The sequence below is a fragment of the Anabrus simplex genome, chromosome 2, assembly GCF_040414725.1.
Source record: "Anabrus simplex isolate iqAnaSimp1 chromosome 2, ASM4041472v1, whole genome shotgun sequence".
Taxonomy (NCBI): domain Eukaryota; kingdom Metazoa; phylum Arthropoda; class Insecta; order Orthoptera; family Tettigoniidae; genus Anabrus; species Anabrus simplex.
Window position 1 is genome coordinate 935,294,952 of NC_090266.1, and position 19,108 is coordinate 935,314,059.

General features: G+C 39.9%; 1 protein-coding gene across 2 annotated transcripts in view; it reads right to left on the bottom strand.

Moving 5' to 3' along the window:
* Positions 1-19,108, bottom strand: part of Dbct (Dihydrolipoamide branched chain transacylase E2) — a 176,945-nt gene that overhangs the window by 125,131 nt on the left and 32,706 nt on the right. For both annotated transcript variants that reach the window (XM_067139566.2, XM_067139565.2), the window contains exon 2: positions 1,472-1,671. In XM_067139566.2, the coding sequence (XP_066995667.2) occupies positions 1,472-1,671 (200 nt within the window). The remainder of the gene's footprint in view (positions 1-1,471; positions 1,672-19,108) is intronic.

A 19,108-nucleotide genomic window follows, 5' to 3' on the forward strand; every position in this document is an offset into this window, starting at 1 on the left:
GATGTTACAGACGTGAAAACTGGAATTTGGAATCTCCTTTAGAAATAAAGAAACATGTATTTTTTTTTCTCCAGAAAATCCATTCAAGCGGGCAAAACGAATTGAAAAAGCGTGTGAATTTTTTAAATGAGTAGGCCTACCAGTATGTCTACAGTATATACTGTATGTCAAAAACTTAATGTTACAAATGTGAAACTTGGTATTTGGAAAGTCCTTTAAATATACAGGAGCATGTATTTTGTTTGTTTTCAGAAAAGGCATTTAATGGGGGTGAAAATAAGTGAAAAAGCTGAATTGGTTTTTATGGGGATACCTATATCTCAAAACTGAAGATCTTAAAGACGTGAAAATTGGTATTTGGAATCTCCTTTAAAAATAAAGAAACATGTATTTTTTCCCCCCTAAAATCCACTTTGGTGGGGAGGACTGATAAAGGGGTTGAATTACTTTTATGAGGATACTTATATCTCAAAAACTGAACATGTTACAGACGTAAAAATTGGTATTTGGAATATCTTTTAAAAATAAAGTAACATGTTGTCTTTTCTGTTTTTTTCGACTTGAGAGTACACTGTTTCTCACATGTCGCATATTTATCTTAGCCCCAAAAGGCAATACCACAAACTTGGTTTACAAAGAGTTTCTTGGGTAAGCGAAATACAATTTTTTGGTGAGAATTTATACTTTAAGGATTTTCAGATAATGTCTCAGTACAGTTCCGAGGAACAATTACGTTTTACAAATCCACGTGAGCGAAGCCGCAGGTAACTGCTAGTTAATAATATAATACTATATGAAAATTATCATATTATTACTTTGCTTAGTTTTGTAAATGCACTATAAAGCTCCAGCTAAGATACTTTGCTTCATTCTATACGAACTCCATGAATAAGAACAAAGGTAAGTAACAGGGAAAATGAAATATTAACTTGTACTGAACATACTGCATGTTGCATTATAGAAACAAATGTCACCCATTTCTCCTCAAAGGGATTTAATGTATTTACTGTATCAGAAATAAGGCATTGGAGTTGTGCAGAACATCCAGCACTCCCCAGGAATAATATTTTGATGAACCTAAGTACTGATTAGTTTTCTTCCAATGTATGCTTAATTAAAAGAATAATATTCTGAATACGGATGCATTTTTGAAATAAAACAGCTATCAGATCAAAATTTATTAAACATTTAATAGATAATGAAACTTTAATCCAACTACAATTTTTTAGAGATGTCCATTATAAAATAATTGATGATAAAACACATTCTTCTGAACTTCATCATGATTTGGTTCAACAGTTTAAAATTAGTTAGCAAAAATAATGAAGTCTCAATTAAGGAAATAACAGTATACATCAAACATGAATGGTGCTTATTATCATACATATGTAACAATGACAACTCCCAAATTTTATCAATAAAGATTATCTTACACTCCATAACCCAGACAATGCCTGATGAGTTTACCTACCATTCTTTGATGGTCACCTCTTTGATGCCTTCTCCAATATCAGACAAGTTAAATGGAACAACTTTTACAGCCTGGCTGAAACTTCTTTTTCCATAGTTCATAGAAGATATTTTCTTCACGTTAGAAATGTATGGAGTGTTTTGATGTAATTGTGCATATTTTGAAAATGATGAAAGATTCCTGCTTAGTTTTGATATTCTCTGAAAAGAGAGACACACTTTTATAAAAAATAAGTTCATGATTATTAAGAGAAACATCAATCTGAATGTTGATATACTATGCAAAAATGGATTACCAACACCATATTACAAATGCACTGGTGATCTCAGGTGTTAGGCTAACTACTGTAGAATGAGTAAGAAATAAAATAAAACCTCCCTCAAAAGGAATATAGGGCCAAGATATGCCTTAAGATTTGAACCTGTACTACTCGATAATTCCTCTATACTTTCCCACATGTAAATTCCTTGGTCCTTGTTTCTGTTTTAATAATAATAATGTTACCGGGTGAGTTCGCCATGCAGTTAAGGGTGTGCAGTTGTGAGCTTGCATCTGGGAGATAGTGGGTTCGAGTCCCACTGTCGGCAGCCCTGAATATGGTTTTCCGTGGTTTCCCATTTTCTTATCAGGCTATTAATATAATGGTCCGTTATTGGACATTATCAGGCTATTGCCGGGGCTGTACCTTACTTAAGGTCACAGCCAATTCCTTCCCACTCCTAGGCCTTTCCTATCCCATCGTCACCATAAGACCTATCTGTGTCGGTGCGATGTAAAGCAAGTTGTAAAAAAAAAGTTACTGATTTTAAATCCCATGAACTCCATACAGGGCTGATGTATTTGAGCACCTTCAAATAACACCAGACTGAGCCGGGATTGAACCTGCCAACTTGGGCTCAGGAAGCCAGCACCATAACCGTCTGAACCACTCAGCCCGGCAAAGCAATTTTATTCAAGGGATTCTTTCCAATATCTATACAATGCAAAGAAAAAATGTTTGGAATATCAAGGATGCAATGCAATAATTAAGTTACAGAATGTTGGTTACTGTATCACAGACACACACAACCTGGAAATGTAAACTTATACAAACTCAAATGTTTTTCTTCCAATATCTAACACAAATAAACAGTAATAATAAAAAGGTTACAATTTTGTGGAGTTCTTTTCAGTGAAGTTTGTCCCCTCTTCACTCTACCTTAGTACCATGTATGGCCACCTCTGGCATTGTTCAGGTCTCTGACATGCTGTGGCATGCTTGGGATCAGTACACTGATGTCATCTTGAGGAAGAAGGTCCCATTCTATCTGGACAACTCTAGTGAAGTCTGGGAGTGTCCGTGGAGGTTGTGGACGATCAAAAACAGCCGTGTTCAAATCCCTTGCATGCTCAAATCAGTTCATGTCCAGTAAATTAGCTGGCCAATGCATATGGTTGGTAATGCCTCTCTCATGAACTTCCTCGCTGATGCACTTGATGAGAGCAAGCATTGTCATCGACAAAAATGAATTCAGCACCATATTCATCCCTAAAGGGTTAACAAATGCTCGAAGAATTTCATTCATATACAATTCAAATTTGTATCAAAGATGTACGACGACCATGCATAATCCCAGGCCTAAACATTTCAACACCAACCCTTCAAAATGCATGCACCTCTTGAACATGCTGGTAATTTCCACCACACCCTTTATGTCTTCACACCGTTTGTCATAGTGTATCTGGCCTAAGTGACATCCGTGTTTCATCTGCAAACATGACATTACGCCATTCATCCAACCCCAAATTAAGATCCTGGATAGCCCATCTTCTCCTCTCAACACAATGATGATTCTCTACTGGAACACGTCAAATTGGTTGAAATGACCTTAATTGGGCACTATGCAGCCAATTGCGTACAATTTATGGAGATACACGGACCCTGATTGCCCTCAAGATGTCATCTCATATTTGTTGAGCAATCAAAGTTGGTTACGTGGATATAACAATGAATGAATGATTGAATACTGATCTGCATTTAGGGCAGTCGCCCAGGTGGCAGATTCCCTATCTGTTGCTATCCTAGCCTTTTCCTAAATGATTTCAAAGAAATTGGAAATTTATTGAGCGTCTCCTTTGGTAAGTTATTCCAATCCCTAACTCCCCTTCCTATAATTGAATATTTGCCTCAGTTTGTCCTCTTGAATTCCAACTTTATCTTCATATTGTGATCTTTCCTACTTTTATAAACGCCACTCAAACTTATTCGTCTACTAATGTCATTCCACGCCATCTCTCCGCTGACAGCTCAGAACATACCACTTAGTCGAGCAGCTCTTCTCCTTTCCCTCAATTCTTCCCAACCCAAACTTTGCAACATTTTTGTAACGCTACTCTTTTGTCGGAAATCACCCAGAACAAATCGAGCTGCTTTTCTTTGGATTTTTTCCAGTTCTTGAATCAGGTAATCCTGGTGAGGGTCCCATACACTGGAACCATACTATAGTTGGGGTCTTACCAGAGACTTATATGCCCTCTCCTTTACATCCTTACTACAACCCCTAAACACCCTCATAACCATGTGCAGAGATCTGTACCCTTTATTTACAATCCCATTTATGTGATTACCCCAATGAAGATCTTTCCGTATATTAACACCCAGATACCTACAATGATCCCCAAAAGGAACTTTCACCCCATCAATGCAGTAATTAAAACTGAGAGGACGTTTCCTATTTGTGAAACTCACAACCTGACTTTTAACCCCGTTTATCAACATACCATTGGCTGCTGTCCATCTCACAACATTTTCGAGGTCACGTTGCAGTTGCTCACAATCTTGTAACTTATTTATCACTCTATAGAGAATAACATCATCCGCAAAAAGCCTTACCTCCGATTCCACTCCTTTACATATATCATTTATATATATATAAGAAAACATAAAGGTCCGATAATACTGCCTTGAGGAATTCCCCTCTTAATTATTACAGGGTCAGATAAAGCTTCACCTACTCTAATTCTCTGAGATCTATTTTCTAGAAATATAGCAACCCATTCGGTCACTCTTTTGTCTAGTCCAATTGCACTCATTTTTGCCAGTAGTCTCCCATGATCCACCCTATCAAATGCTTTAGACAGGTCAATCGCGATACAGTCCATTTGACCTCCAGAATCCAAGATATCTGCTATATTTTGCTGGAATCCTACAAGTTGAGCTTCAGTGGAATAACCTTTCCTAAAACCGAACTGCCTTCTATCGAACCAGTTATTAATTTCACAAACATGTCTAATATAATCAGAAAGAATGCCTTTCCAAAGCCTACATACAATGCATGTCAAACTTACTGGCCTATAATTTTCAGCTTTATGCCTATCACCCTTTCCTTTATACACAGGGGCTACAATAGCAACTCTCCATTCATCTGGTATAGCTCCTCCGACCAAGCAATAATCAAATAAGTACTTCAGATATGGTACTATATCCCAACCCATTGTCTTCACTATATCCCCAGAACTCTGATCAATTCCAGCCGCTTTTCTAGTTTTCAACTTTTGTATCTTACTGTAAATGTCATTGTTATCATATGTAAATTTTATTACTTCTTTGGCCTTAGTCTCCTCCTCTATCTCGACATTATCCTTGTAACCAACAATCTTTACATACTGCTGACTGAATACTTCTGCCTTTTGAAGATCCTCACATACACACTCCCCCTGTTCATTAATTATTCCTGGAATGTCCTTCTTGGAACCTGTTTCTGCCTTAAAATACCTATACATACCCTTCCATTTTTCACGAAAATTTGTATGACTGCCAATTATGCTTGCCATCATGTTATCCTTAGCTGCCTTCTTTGCTAGATTCAATTTTCTAGTAAGTTCCTTCAATTTCTCCTTACTTCCACAGCCATTTCTAACTCTATTTCTTTCCAGTCTGCACCTCCTTCTTAGTCTCTTTATATCTCTATTATAATAAGGTGGGTATTTACCAATCCTTACCACCCTTAAAGGTACAAACCTGCTTTCGCATTCCTCAACAATTTCTTTAAACCCATCCCATAATGATCTTGATGTGGTGTTGTCACTCTCCATCTGTTGGTCACTTCATTGGTTTGACGGCACCTTTTCCACATTTTTGACAATGTTGGGTAACCCCTACAATATGTGATACTGCTGCTTGTGTATGTCCTCCCTGAATCAATGTTGCAATTCAGGCTCTGTCAAACTGGGAAATACACATTGCACATGAAATGTAAACACTAGCTGAAGCTTATACTACGCTGTATACACTAATACCAGTCTTCTCCTAAAATGGCATAGTTCACCTCAGGCTAAACACAGAATATAGGCAGTGACATCTGTTGTATCGTACACAAGCAATTGAATTATTTGTGTGTATAAAGTGCTCTCTACTATTTACAATAGAACTACACACGCCTTACCGCATAACATGCCTAATTCCAAAAGCTGGGCTGAGTGGCTCAGACAGTTGAGGTGCCGGCCTTCTAACCGTGTCATGGCAGGTTCGATCCTGGCTCAGACCGGTGGTGTTTAAAGGTGCTCAAATACATCAGCATCATATTGGTAGATATAGTGGCACGTAAAAGAACTCCTGCGGGACAAAATTCTGGGATCTAGGTATCTCCAAAAACCAAAAACAAGTAGTTTGTGGGATGTAAAGCCAGTAATAATAATAAAAGCCAATATTATTACTATTATTATTAATTCCAAAATATTCCAAACTTCTTTTGAGGTGACCGACCGACCGACCAACCAACGAACCAACGAATATGCATTTAGGGCTGTCACCCACATGGAGTCCGACTCGTTGACTGAATGGTCAGCGTACTGGCTTTCGGTTCAGAGGGTCCCGGGTTCGACTCCTGGCCGGGTCGGGGATTTTAACCTTCATTGGTTAATTCCAGTGGCCCGGGGGCTGGCTGTTTGTGCTGCCCCAACATCCCTGCAACTCACACACCACACATAACACAACCCTCCACCACAATAACACGCAGTTACCTACACATGGCAGATGCCGCCCACCCTCGTCGGAGGGTCTGCCTTACAAGGGCTGCACTCGGCTAGTAATAGCCACACGAATTTATTATATACCCACATGGAGAATTCACTATCAACTGTTCATCTTGTCTTTTCGTAAACAATTTCAAAGAGCTTGAAAATTTTATCGAGCATTTCCCTTGATTATTTACTGCAGTCCCTAATTCCTCTTCCTATAAATGAATATTTGCCCCAATTTATCCTCTTGAATTAAAACTTGATTTTTATATTATGATATTTCCCACCCTTAAAAGCTCCACTCAAACTTTCACCTACTATTGTCATTCCATGCCATCCATCCCCTGACAGCTCATTGACAACTTAGTCAAGCAGCTCGTCTCCCTACTCCCAAGTCTTCCTAGCCCAAAGTTCGTAACATTTTTGTAATGCTACTCTTTTGTCGGAAATCACCCAGAACAAATCGTCCTGTTTTCCTTTGGGTCTTCTCTAGTTCTTGTATCAGGTAATCCTGGTATGACCGGGCGAGCTGGCCGTGCGCGTAGAGGCGCGCGGCTGTGAGCTTGCATCCGGGAGATAGTAGGTTCGAATCCCACTATCGGCAGCCCTGAAAATGGTTTTCCGTGGTTTCCCATTTTCACACCAGGCAAATGCTGGGGCTGTACCTTAATTAAGGCCACGGCCGCTTCCTTCCAACTCCTAGGCCTTTCCTATCCCATCGTCGCCATAAGACCTATCTGTGTCGGCGCGACGTAAAGCCCCTAGCAAAAAAAAAAAAAAAAAAAAATCCTGGTATGGGTCATATAGACTGGAACGATAAATTAATGGGGTCTCTCCAGAGACTTATATACCCACTACAATCCTTAAATACCTCCATAACCATACGAAAAGCTCTATTCCCTTTATTCACAACCTTGTGAATGTGATTAGCCCAATGAAGATCTTTTCTTATATTATCACCTACGTACAGTGAAACCTCGGAATGCGAGTAACTTGGTCTACGAGTGTTTTGCAAGACGAGCTAATATTTTAAATAAATTGTAACTTGATAAGCGAGTGAGGTTCCGCTATACGAGTGTCCCATGTGTCTACGTTTTCCCCTCCCCAGTTCGTTTGTTGAATGGATGAACGAGATCTTTGGTCTTGTAGTGAAGAAATACCTTTCAGAAAATAATCTGCCGCTCAAAGTCTTGCTGGTTATGGACAATGCTCCTGTTCATCCTCCAGGCCTTGAGGCCTTAAGGACGACTTACTGTAGGAATTCAAGTTCATTAAGGTTAAGTTCCTTCCTTGCAACACTACTCCAGCCTATGGATCAGCAAGTCATTTCGAACTTCAAGAAGCTATACACCAAAGCACTATTTCAGCGATGCTTAGAAGTGACCAAAGAAACAAACCTTACGCTCCGAGAGTTTGGGAGAAATCGTTTCCCCATCGTGAATTGCCTGAAGATCATCGATAAAGCCTGGGATGGAGTCACCAAGAGAACTCTCACTTACGCTTGGGGAAAGCTGTGGCCTGACTGTGTTCTTGGACTTGACTTTGAGGGGATTGTTGGTGACAATAAGCCGCCGATTGTCGATGAAATTGTGTCCTTAGGGAAGACTATGAGGCTGGAGGTGAATGACGTGGACATTCAAGAACTGGTGGAAGAACATAGTTAGGAACTGACCACTAAACGACCTGATGGACCTGCATCACGAACAACAGGAGGAGGTTATGGAGGAGATCTCTTCCGGGGAAGAGGAGGAGGAAAAGTCAATAGAATCTCTCACTTCAACTGAGATTCGCGAGAAACAGTGCAAAATAATGTAGAAAAACACCACCCGAATAAGGCTGTAGCAGTGCAAGCGATGAATCAGGTCAATGACAATGCAATGTCACATTTTCATAAAATCTTCAAAAAGAGGCAAAAGCAACAGTCATTGGACAAGTTCCTCGTTAAAGCTGCATGAAAAGAAAACAATTCCAGTGAGCCAACAGATAGCAGTGATTCCGTTAGTGAAATTTGTGCTACACAGTAACTCTTCTCATGTTATCTCTCGTCTCCCTCACACCATCAATGATTCTATTTTAAGGAAAAGTACATTTTAATATTTTACGTTGTATTTCGTTTTAGAAAAAGTATGCGAATAAATATTTTGTGTTGTGGACGAATCATCCGCGTCTCAATTGTTTCTTATGGGAAAACTTGTTTTGATATATGAGCGCTTTGGATTACAGGCATGTTGCCGGAATGAATTATGCTCGCAATCCAAGGTTCCACTGTACTTGCGGTGATCCTTGTCTTGCTGCTACAGAAAACTTCCTACTGTCGGATTTCTTCCTGTCTTGCTGCTACAGAAAACTTCCTACTGTAGGACTTTTTATTATAGACACTCGACTCGGTTTCTCCCCACCTGCTGCTAATCGTATGGTCCAGCACGCACACAACTTCCCATCAATATTACTCTTCATAAATTTGGTATCACACTGTATGGTTACAGTGGCTGTAGTTTCCGGTAACCATGTCAGAGTGCTTCAAAAGGAACCCAAGTTTCCTGTTGTACGTTTATCCTGGGCTGAGATAAAGTTGCTGTAGAAAAATGATAAGAATACTTTTTGGGGTTGTTGAAAAAATGTAACTTGCGAATTACACTATAAAATATAAAAATTTCATTACCATCAGACAAGTAGTTTTCCATGTATATATTTTTACGTGAGTAGTTCAAAGAGACGAAGCCAAAAACCCTGACAATATTTACTATAACCACAAATAAAAATAATTAGCAAACTTCAAACATAATTCGTCTCATACATTCTAATGCAGAATTAAACAAGGAAGTTATTGGCATAACTCATTTTTGGAATAGGCCTTTTGGTTCATTTGTAATTAACGCCTAAACTCGAGTGTCCATAATAAAAAATCCGACAGTAGGTCAGATCACTCGACAGCTTTCTGGTCATTAGATTTCTCCTGCTTATCGGCTGAAGCATTTTCAATAGCACGATCATCAGTTGACAAAAATAGCTTTATATCCATAGGAACCAATCTGGATCTCCACCAATGCCTTTCTGGGGAAGCTGTTTCCTGCCAATTACCTTCCTCTGTGTACTAATTACAACACTAAATTCCACATCCTATGCCTTGCTGCTACAGAACACTTCCTAGATGAAAGCACTTAAGATAGCATTCTTATTATTAGATTCCTCCTCCTTGTCAGCTGCATAATTAAATAGCTTTACATTCAGAGGGGTGGAATTACCAAGGAGACCCATCTTATGCTTTGAGAAAATTTTAGAGATAAAGTATATCTCCAAAGTATATAACTACAGTATCTACTTTACGTCGCACTGACTCGGAGAGGTCTTATGCAGATAAAAAATGAAATGACGTATGGCTTTTAGTGCCGGGAATCGAACCCGGGACCCCTGTGACCAAAGGCCAGCACACTAACCACTTAGCGAAGGAGCCAGACTCTTATGCAGATGATAGGATAGGACTCGGAAGGAAGTGTCCATGGCCTTCATTAAGGTTTATTTGCCTAGTATGACAATGGGAAAACACGGGAAACAATGTTCGGAGCTGCCGACAATGCGGCTTGAGCCCACTATCTCTTGAATGCAAGAGAACGCATACAAGCCTCAAATCATGCGCACAGCTCACTCGTTTTAGAGAGATTGCCTAGCCAAGAAACCTTTCCTAACCTCTATGCAGATTGAGGTTCATAGACATTTTCCTCATGTGGCCCCACAATATGGAAGGCCTCACCACTGATCATCACAACTCGTTTTGTATCATACACATCATATGGCTCAGTTTCAACAACCCCTTCCTGGATCTCACCTTATGCAAAAGTCCCACTGAAAGCTTAGCCTATATTTAACTGACAGGCACTAGTAATGGTTTTCACCTCGACTATGCTAAACACTTCCTGTTCTACGTCTTAAACGACCTGGCCGAGTAGTTCAGATAATTGAATGTTGGCTTTCTGAGCCTAAACTGGCGGTTTTCATCTGGCTCTACCTGGTGATATTTGAAGGGGTTCAAATACATTCGCCTTGTGTCGGCAGACCTACCAGCACATAAAAGAACTCTTAAGGAATAAAATTTTGGCACCTAGGTGTCTCTGAAAACTATAAAAGTAGCTAGTGGGATGTAAAAATAGAACATTATTATTAACCTCTTCAATTTAAACCAATCTGTTCTGTCACGAAGGAAAGTTTTACTTTTATGTGACATGATATCATGGTCATAATCATGGTACCTCCATGTTAATCACTGATGCAACTTTTCATTTCAAAAGTCTCACATCCATTGTCAACGATGCAAAAAACAGCTGCCTAGGCAAGAAGACAGTGTCCAGCCTTGTAGCTCTATCCCCAAGGGCCTTCACTGCAAGGTGCGGACTGAATGGCCTCCACTAAATTGTCACTGCCATTCATAATCTATCTTCAACTAACATTCAACTTTCACTTTCCTTCATCAATGTCACTCAATTTCATCCTGGATTGTAAAAAATTCAACCATTTTCTTCATGAAGGTCCCCATATTCTTATTTCCTCAGATCATTGTGAGAACTTCTTACTAAATGGCACTACAATGACCAATAGATGACCTTCCAATCTGCAGAATATTTGGACCTATCAACCCAAAAAATCTACTTCCATATTAAACATTTGTTATGGTCTATCTTCACCTTATTTGTTCTTTAACACATATGAAGTCAACCCCATCAGATGACAAAGCTGTCACCAACTCCAGTGCCAGAGCTGCCTTGCGTATTATATGAGGCGGTCCATTCCAAAACTAATCTTATACAATAAAAAAACTTAAGAGGTAGCATTGCCTTCTTGGTTATGTTTGTGATAATTCTAATATGAAAGTAGGCATCAAAACCTGCCTTTTCCCATACAAATCTGTCGCCAAAGTTAGGTTATTGTTCCATGATTCGCCTTGTCCATAGCACTTGTCATTCCAAAACTCGCCTAATACAATCAACCAATAGAAAAGGATAATTTCAGCATGTGACTTCACACTACAATTTACCTATGGTTTACATCAATTGTTCTTGAACTTCGTTAAGTATTTCATGTGGTTTTGTGCTTTGAATATAGACTATCTGCTGCGGAAGGTAAAGGAAGAACGAAGAGAGGTCCAGGAGAAAAGAGAGAGTTTGGCTCCGAGTATCACATCCTAATGTTTTAGTTGAGAGTTGCCACCTTCAGAATACAGTGAGACCTCCTTAATATGTTTCTGCTGGGGACAAGTTTGTTGCATCTATTTAATTTTAATTTTGTCTTCATTAGTTAATGTTTTAACAATTTTCTTCTTCTATTTCCCAAGTGTCCGACTCGTTGGCTAAACGGTCAGCATACTGACCTTCGGTTCAGAGGGTCCCGGGTTCGATTCCCGGCCGGGTCGGGGATTTTAACCTTAACTGGTTAATTCCAATGGCACGGGGGCTGGGTGTATGTGTTGTCTTCATCATCATTTCATCCTCATCACGACGTGCAGGTCGCCTACGGGCGTCAAATAGAAAGACCTGCACCTGGCGAGCCGAACCCTTCCTGGGATATCTCGGCACTGAAAGCCATACGACATTTCATTCCATTTCCCAAGTTCCTCATCAAATGCTGAATACACAAACCCATAGGCACAAAGGCAGTAGACTGCTGGCACCTTCTGAGCTCAATTTGATGGGTTCAATCCTGGTTCAGCATGATGGTATTTGAAGGTGCTCAGATATGTCAGCCTTGTATTGGTAGATTTATCGGCATGTTAAAGAACTCCTGTGGAACAACATTTTGGCAACCGTAAAAGTAGTTAATGGAAAATAAAACCCATAACATTATTATTACAAAGGGTTACAGTATTAGCAAACTCGACGAGCTCAAAGGTCGAGCTACTTGTTATCTTGCAACTTTCACCTGTCCTGATGTAGAAAATCTTGTTGAAGGAATGGAAGGTCTTTGTGATGGATCTCAATAGGAGGGATCAAATTTGAGAATGTAATGCATTACTAATATGATTAAAAACAACAATGTGATATTTTATTGTTGAATGTGGTTCTACTGCGAGTGCAGTGTAGTATATAAAGGAAAAGCCTTCTCCAAGTACCAAGTGTCAATCGATACGATGTTGATATGATAAATCCACTGGAGTGTTTAATTTATTAGTGAATATCAATATACTGATAGGAAAAAAAGTATTACTGTACTAGAGTGTTTTATTACAACATTACATTCACATTTTTAATTTTCTTGTTTTTTAACCCTGGAATGCCACACTCACAAAACACATACGTAAATACCACAGTGGGATCTGCTTGACCCAATCAAACTGTAGTCATTCATATCATATCCTTTGAATTTTATCCCTTGTTCTTATTCTATCTGTCTACTGTATAGTAATAGGATTCCAGTAAATGACTTCTATGATCTCAGGTACTTACATATTTTAATTAACTAAATTATAATTACAATGAAAGCAGTTACAGCCTGAAAATTGAATAATAATGTTATTTGCTTTACGTCCCACTAACTACTCTTTTACGGTTTTCGGAGACGCCGAGGTGCCGGAATTTAGTCCCGCAGGAGTTCTTTTATGTGCCAGTAAATCTACCGACACGAGGCTGACGTATTTGAGCACCTTCAAATACTACCGGACTGAGCCAGGATCGAACCTGCCAAGTAGGGGTCAGAAGGCCAGCGCTTCAACCGTCTGAGCCACTCAGCCCGGCGCCTGAAAATTGCACAGATACATAAATACATACTTTTTGCTGGTACAATGGGTACTTTTTATCACTTTTTGGAGCATTTTTGCAGTAAAGGTATTAAACAGTGATAAAAACAGTCACTCCAAATTCATAGCACTGATAGTTCACCTTAGCGAGAGGTTACAAAATGCTTCACAGATGTTCGCAATCGACACATACCATGGCACGGTGACTCTGGCAGAATGGTTCGCACACTGCGAGCAGATTGCACTGGTATTTCTGTCATTCTGCCTTGGACAGGTGGCACATCGAAGCTTCCTCCCGACATCACGTTGGATAGGCACTTGGTTGATCACTTCAATGTTCAAAATTTGAGCAACTGGTTTCTTTATGTAGCTCTGTACTGAAGGTATACTGAGCCGATTGTGAAGGTGAGGCTCATTGAGTGACATGCCTAAGTCTTTCAAAAACTGTCTACGATTCCTCTTTCCTTGTTGCAATCCCGAATTGTGAACATTAAAAAGAATAAAAGAATTGACTCCACCAGTGTCTAAGATTCTGAACATGAAACGAAGTGGCCACCGATTTGTTCTTCTACAGGTAGAGTATGTCTTACATAGTTGAACAAAGGTGGCAGTGCCACCTTTAGTTTCATTGTATGTGTGAACCATGACTTGTTTATTTGAGATTTCATTCAAGGAGTTGTTGTTGTTCTTTGAGTCATTAGTCCCAAGACTGGTTTGATGCAGCTCTCCACGCCACCCTATCCTGTGCTAACCTTTTCATTTCTACGTAACTATTGCATCCAAATCTGCTTGTCATATTCATATCTTGGTCTGCCCCTACCGTTCTTACCACCTACACTTCCTTCAAAAACCAACTGAACAAGTCCTGGGTGTCTTAAGATGTGTCCTATCATTCTACCTCTTCTTCTCATCAAACTTAGCCAAATCGATCTCTTCTCACCAATTTGATTCAGGATCTCTTCATTCGTGATTCGATCTATCCATCTCACCTTCAATATTCTTCTATAACTCCACATTTCAAAAGCTTCTATTCTCTTTCTTTCTGAGCTAATTATCGTCCATGTTTCACATCCATACAATGCCACGCTCCACACGAAAGTCTTCAAAAACATCTTTCTAATTCCTACATCAGTGTTTGAAGCGAGCAAATTTCTTTTCTTAAGAAAGCTCTTCCTTGCTTGTGCTAGTCTGCATCTTGTCCTCTTTACTCCTGCCATCGTTAGTTATTTTACTACCCAATAACAATATTCATCCACTTCCTTTAAGACTTCACATCCTAATCTAATATTTCCTGCATCACCTGCCTTCGTTTGACTGCACTCCATTACTTTTGTTTTGGACTTATTAATTTTCATCTTGTACTCCTTACCCAAGACTTCATCCATACCATTCAGCAGCTTCTCGAGATCTTCTGCAGTCTCAGATAAAATAACAATATCATTGGCAAATCTCAAGGTTTTGATTTCCTCTCCTTAGATTGTGATTCCCTTTCCAAATTCCTCTTTGATTTCCTTTACTGCCTGTTCTATATAAATATTGAAAAGGAGGGACAAACTGCAGCCTTGCCTCACTCCTTTCTAGATTGCTGCTTCTTTTTCAAAGCCCTTGATTCTTATTACTGCAGACTGACTTTTATACAGATTGTGGACAATTCTTCGTTCTCGGTATCTGATCCCAATCACCTTCAGAATCTTAAATAGTTTGGTCTAGTCAACATTATCGAATGCCTTTTCTAGATCTACGAATGCCATGTATGTGGGCTTGTCCTTCTTGATTCGATCCTCTAAGATAAGACGTAAAGTCAGGATTGCTTCACGTGTTCCTACATTTCTTCTGAAGCCAAATTGATCTTCTCCCAACTCAGCTTCAACTTGTTTTTCCATTCTTCTGTAAATAATACGTGTTAACATTTTGCAGGCATGAGGTACTAAACTAATGGTGTGGTAGTTTTCACACCTGTCAGCACCGGCTTTCTTGGGAATAGATATAAACAACATTCTGCTGAAAATTGGATGGGATTTCTCCTGTCTCGTACATCTTACACACTAAATGGAATAACCTTGCCATGCTGGTTTCTCCTAAGGCAGTCAGTAATTCAGAGGGAATGTCATCAATTCCAGGTGCCTTGTTCCTATTTAGGTCACTCACAGCTCTGTCAAACTCTGACCTCAAAATTGGGTCTCCCATTTCATCAGCATCAACAGCCTTTTCTTGTTCCAGAACCAAATTATCTACATCTTTACCTTGATACAACTGTTGGATATGTTCCTGCCATCTTTCTGCTTTGTCTTCTTTCCCTAGAATTGGCTTTCCATCTGAGCTCTTAATATTCATACACCTAGATTTCCTTTCTCCAAAGGTTTCCTTGTTTTTCCTGTATGCAGGATCTACCTTTGCTAGAAAAATACAACCTTCGACATCCTTGCACTCCTCCTTCAGCCATTCTTCCTTAGCTACCTTGCACTTTCTATCCACTTGATTCTTTAATTGCCTGTATTCTTTTCTGCCCTCTTTATTTCTAGCATTCTTGTATTTTTGTCATTCATCAATCAGGTCTAGTATCTTCTAAGTTATCCACTGATCCTTAGTTGATATTTTCTTCTTTCCTAACATTCCTTCAGCAGCCCTACTGACTTTATTTTTCATGATTATCCACTCTTCCTCTATTGTGTTTCCTTCAGCCTTTTCATTTAGCCCTTGTGCAACATGTTCTTTGAAACAATCCCTCACACTCTTTTCTTTCAACTTGTCTAGATCCCATTTTTTTGGTTGCATTCTTTCCTTTCAACAATTTCTTCAACTTCACATGGCATTTCATGACCAACAAGTTGTGGTCAGAGTCCATGTCATCTCCTGGGAAAGTTTTGCAATCCAATACCTGGTTTCTGCATCTCTGCCTAATCATAATGAAGTATATTTGATAACTTCCCATGTCTCCAGGTCTCGTCCACGTATAAAGCCGTCGTTTGTGGTGTTTGAACCAAGTATTGGCAAGGACTAAATTATGATCAGTACAGAATTCAACCAGCCGACTTCCTCTTTCGTTCCTTTGTCCCAATCCAAATTCTCCTACTGTATTGTCTGACTCGTTGGCTGAATGGTCAGCGTACTGGCCTTCGGTTCAGAGGGTCCCGGGTTCGATTCCCGGCCGGGTCGGGGATTTTAACCTTCATTGGTTAATTCCAATGGCCTGGGTGCTGGGTGTTTGTGCTGTCCCCAACATCCCTGCAACTCGCACACCACACATAACATTATCCTCCACCACAATAAAACACAGTTACCTACACATGGCAGATGCCGCCCACCCTCATTGGAGGTTCTGCCTTACAAGGGCTGCACTTGGCTAGAAATAGCCACACGAAATTAAAAAACAAAACAAAAAAAAAAAACCTTCCTTTCCTCGGCCTACCACTACATTTTAGTCTCCCATCACAATTAGATTCTCATCACCTTTTACATATTGTATTAAATCTTCTATCTCTTCATATATCCTTTCGATTTCCTCATCATCCGCTGAACTACTAGGACTATAGACCTGCATTATTGTGGTGGGCATTGGTTTGGTATCTATCTTGATGACAATAATTCTTTCACTATGCTGGTCATAGTAGCTTACCCGCTGCCCTATTTTCTTATTCATTTTTAAACCCACTCCTGCATTACCCCTGTTTGATTGTGTGTTGATAATTCGGTAGTCGCCTGACTAAAAATCCTGTTCTTCCTGCCAACGTACTTCGCTTATACCAACTACATCTAACTTTAGTCTATCCATCTCTCTTTTCAGATTCTCTAACCTACCACAACGATTCAAACTTCTAAATTTCCACGCTCCGACTCGCAGAATGTCAGTATCCATCTTCCTGATGATCGCCCCCTCTCGTGTAGTCCCCACCCGGAGATCCGAATGGGGGACTAGTTTACCTCCGGAATATTTTACCCGGGAGGAAGCCATCATCAGTACATCATTCATACAGAGAGAGCTGCATGTCCTCGGGAGTTAGTTACGGCTGTAGTTTCCCGTCGCTTTCAGCCGTGTAGCAGTATCAACACAGCTAAGCCATGTTGAGTGTTATTACAAGGCTATATCAGTCAATCATCTAGACTGCCGCCCTTGCAACTTCTGAAAGGCTGCTACACCCCCCCCCTCCCCCTTTCGATGAACCATTCCTTAGTCTGGTCTCTCAACAGATACCCATCCGATATGGTTGCACCTGCGGCTCGGCTATCTGCTTCATTGGGACACGCAAGCCTCCCCACCGCGGCAAGGCCACATGGTTCGCATGGGAGTTATCATGATGTATAACTGATAACAAAATTACTAACTTGTTTTGCTTAGGTGAATACGACACAAGTGTTTTCTCACAATCAAACTCAAATCTAGATATTCCTGTAGTTTTTTTGGTGAGGAAACTTGATGGGACTTCTTTCTTATTTTTCCTTAGCATTCCCACCATTGTGAGACTACTGATTCAGGAGCATGTCAGCAAGTGGAGCTGATGTGAATCAGTTGCTGACCATTACATTCCTGTTAGAAAAATTAATAGGTTCAGTCAGTTTGCGAACATAGTAAGTAGGCACCGATTCATTTTTCTCGCACTGAACGTTTCCTATGTATGGCATTGCATTCATCATGTAGGATGTTCTAGCATCATTCAGGATGAGTACCTTTATTCTGTACTTATCAGTTTTTGAACCTATGTAAATTCGGAAGCTAAATTTGCCACAGAATCGTTTGAGCTGTTCATCCACGGTAGGCTTACAGTATTCATACGGGGTGTAACAGGTTTTTTCACCCACGGTAGGCTTACAGTATTCATACGGGGTGTAATAGGTTTTACATTTTTCAACAAAGCAATCCATACTTCTCTTATTGCGGCCAATTTGTCTGTGTTCTTCTTTTTATCCAGGCCCCTTTTGCTATCAAAGCGTAAACAATAAAGAAAGAATAGAAATATTTGTTCTGACATTGTCGCATGAAATATACCGTTCCCATATGTGACAGACCAGAGATCTTGGTCTTAGAACAAGACACTCGTAGTGCCCCTGATATGTGCATTAGCCCCAGGAGTGCTTTTATTTCACTAACAGTGGTCTCATTGATATAGCTTTGTAGATTAGCTGTTGATAACACACAACGACTTTCTTCGTTAGTGTGTATTACAAGTACATGGAGGATATTATTGCCTATCAACAATGACCAAGCTTCAAGAAGACTTTACATTTCTTGCAGCACTTTTTGCACCAGGAAGATGTATTTTAGAACATATTTACGCCCAGGTTGGCCACTTTTCTCTGGAGTGTCTGAAGTCCAACGGTGCCCATCTTTCCCCTTCAGGCTGAATGCATTGCAACGTGAACCTGGTACCTCATCTTCAACTTATGAGTCACTTTCATACTCAGTACTGAACTCACTTTCGTGTTCACTGTCCTCGAACACATTGTCAGTTTCAAATTCTGAATCACCACCGATATCCTGCTCACTGTCACTATCTTCTAATAATTCCCAAATGTTACGATCTGATAGTACTTCCTTGGAATTAGCCATTTCAAACACTGTCTCTAGCACTAAGGACACACGTGTCACTTTGTTATCACATAGCAAGAACTGCAGCAGCAAGGAATACACACCAGGAAAAGACAACTGTAAATACTACACTGGGGTTTCCGTGACCCTGCGCTATATTTACTTTATCTCCCACGAATGTTTGTTTTCGCTGACAGGCCTGAATGACAATGTCAGAGTGTGACAAGGTACTTACTCAATTTACGAACATGACTCAGTAGCCTACAGTTTAACATAAAAGATTTATTCGATAATATGTTCCCATAGGGTCACTGAGAAACCAGTGTGGTGTTCCAGGGTTTAATAAGCTGTGAAAGGTAAAATATTTGATTTTCTCACTGGATGGTCTAAA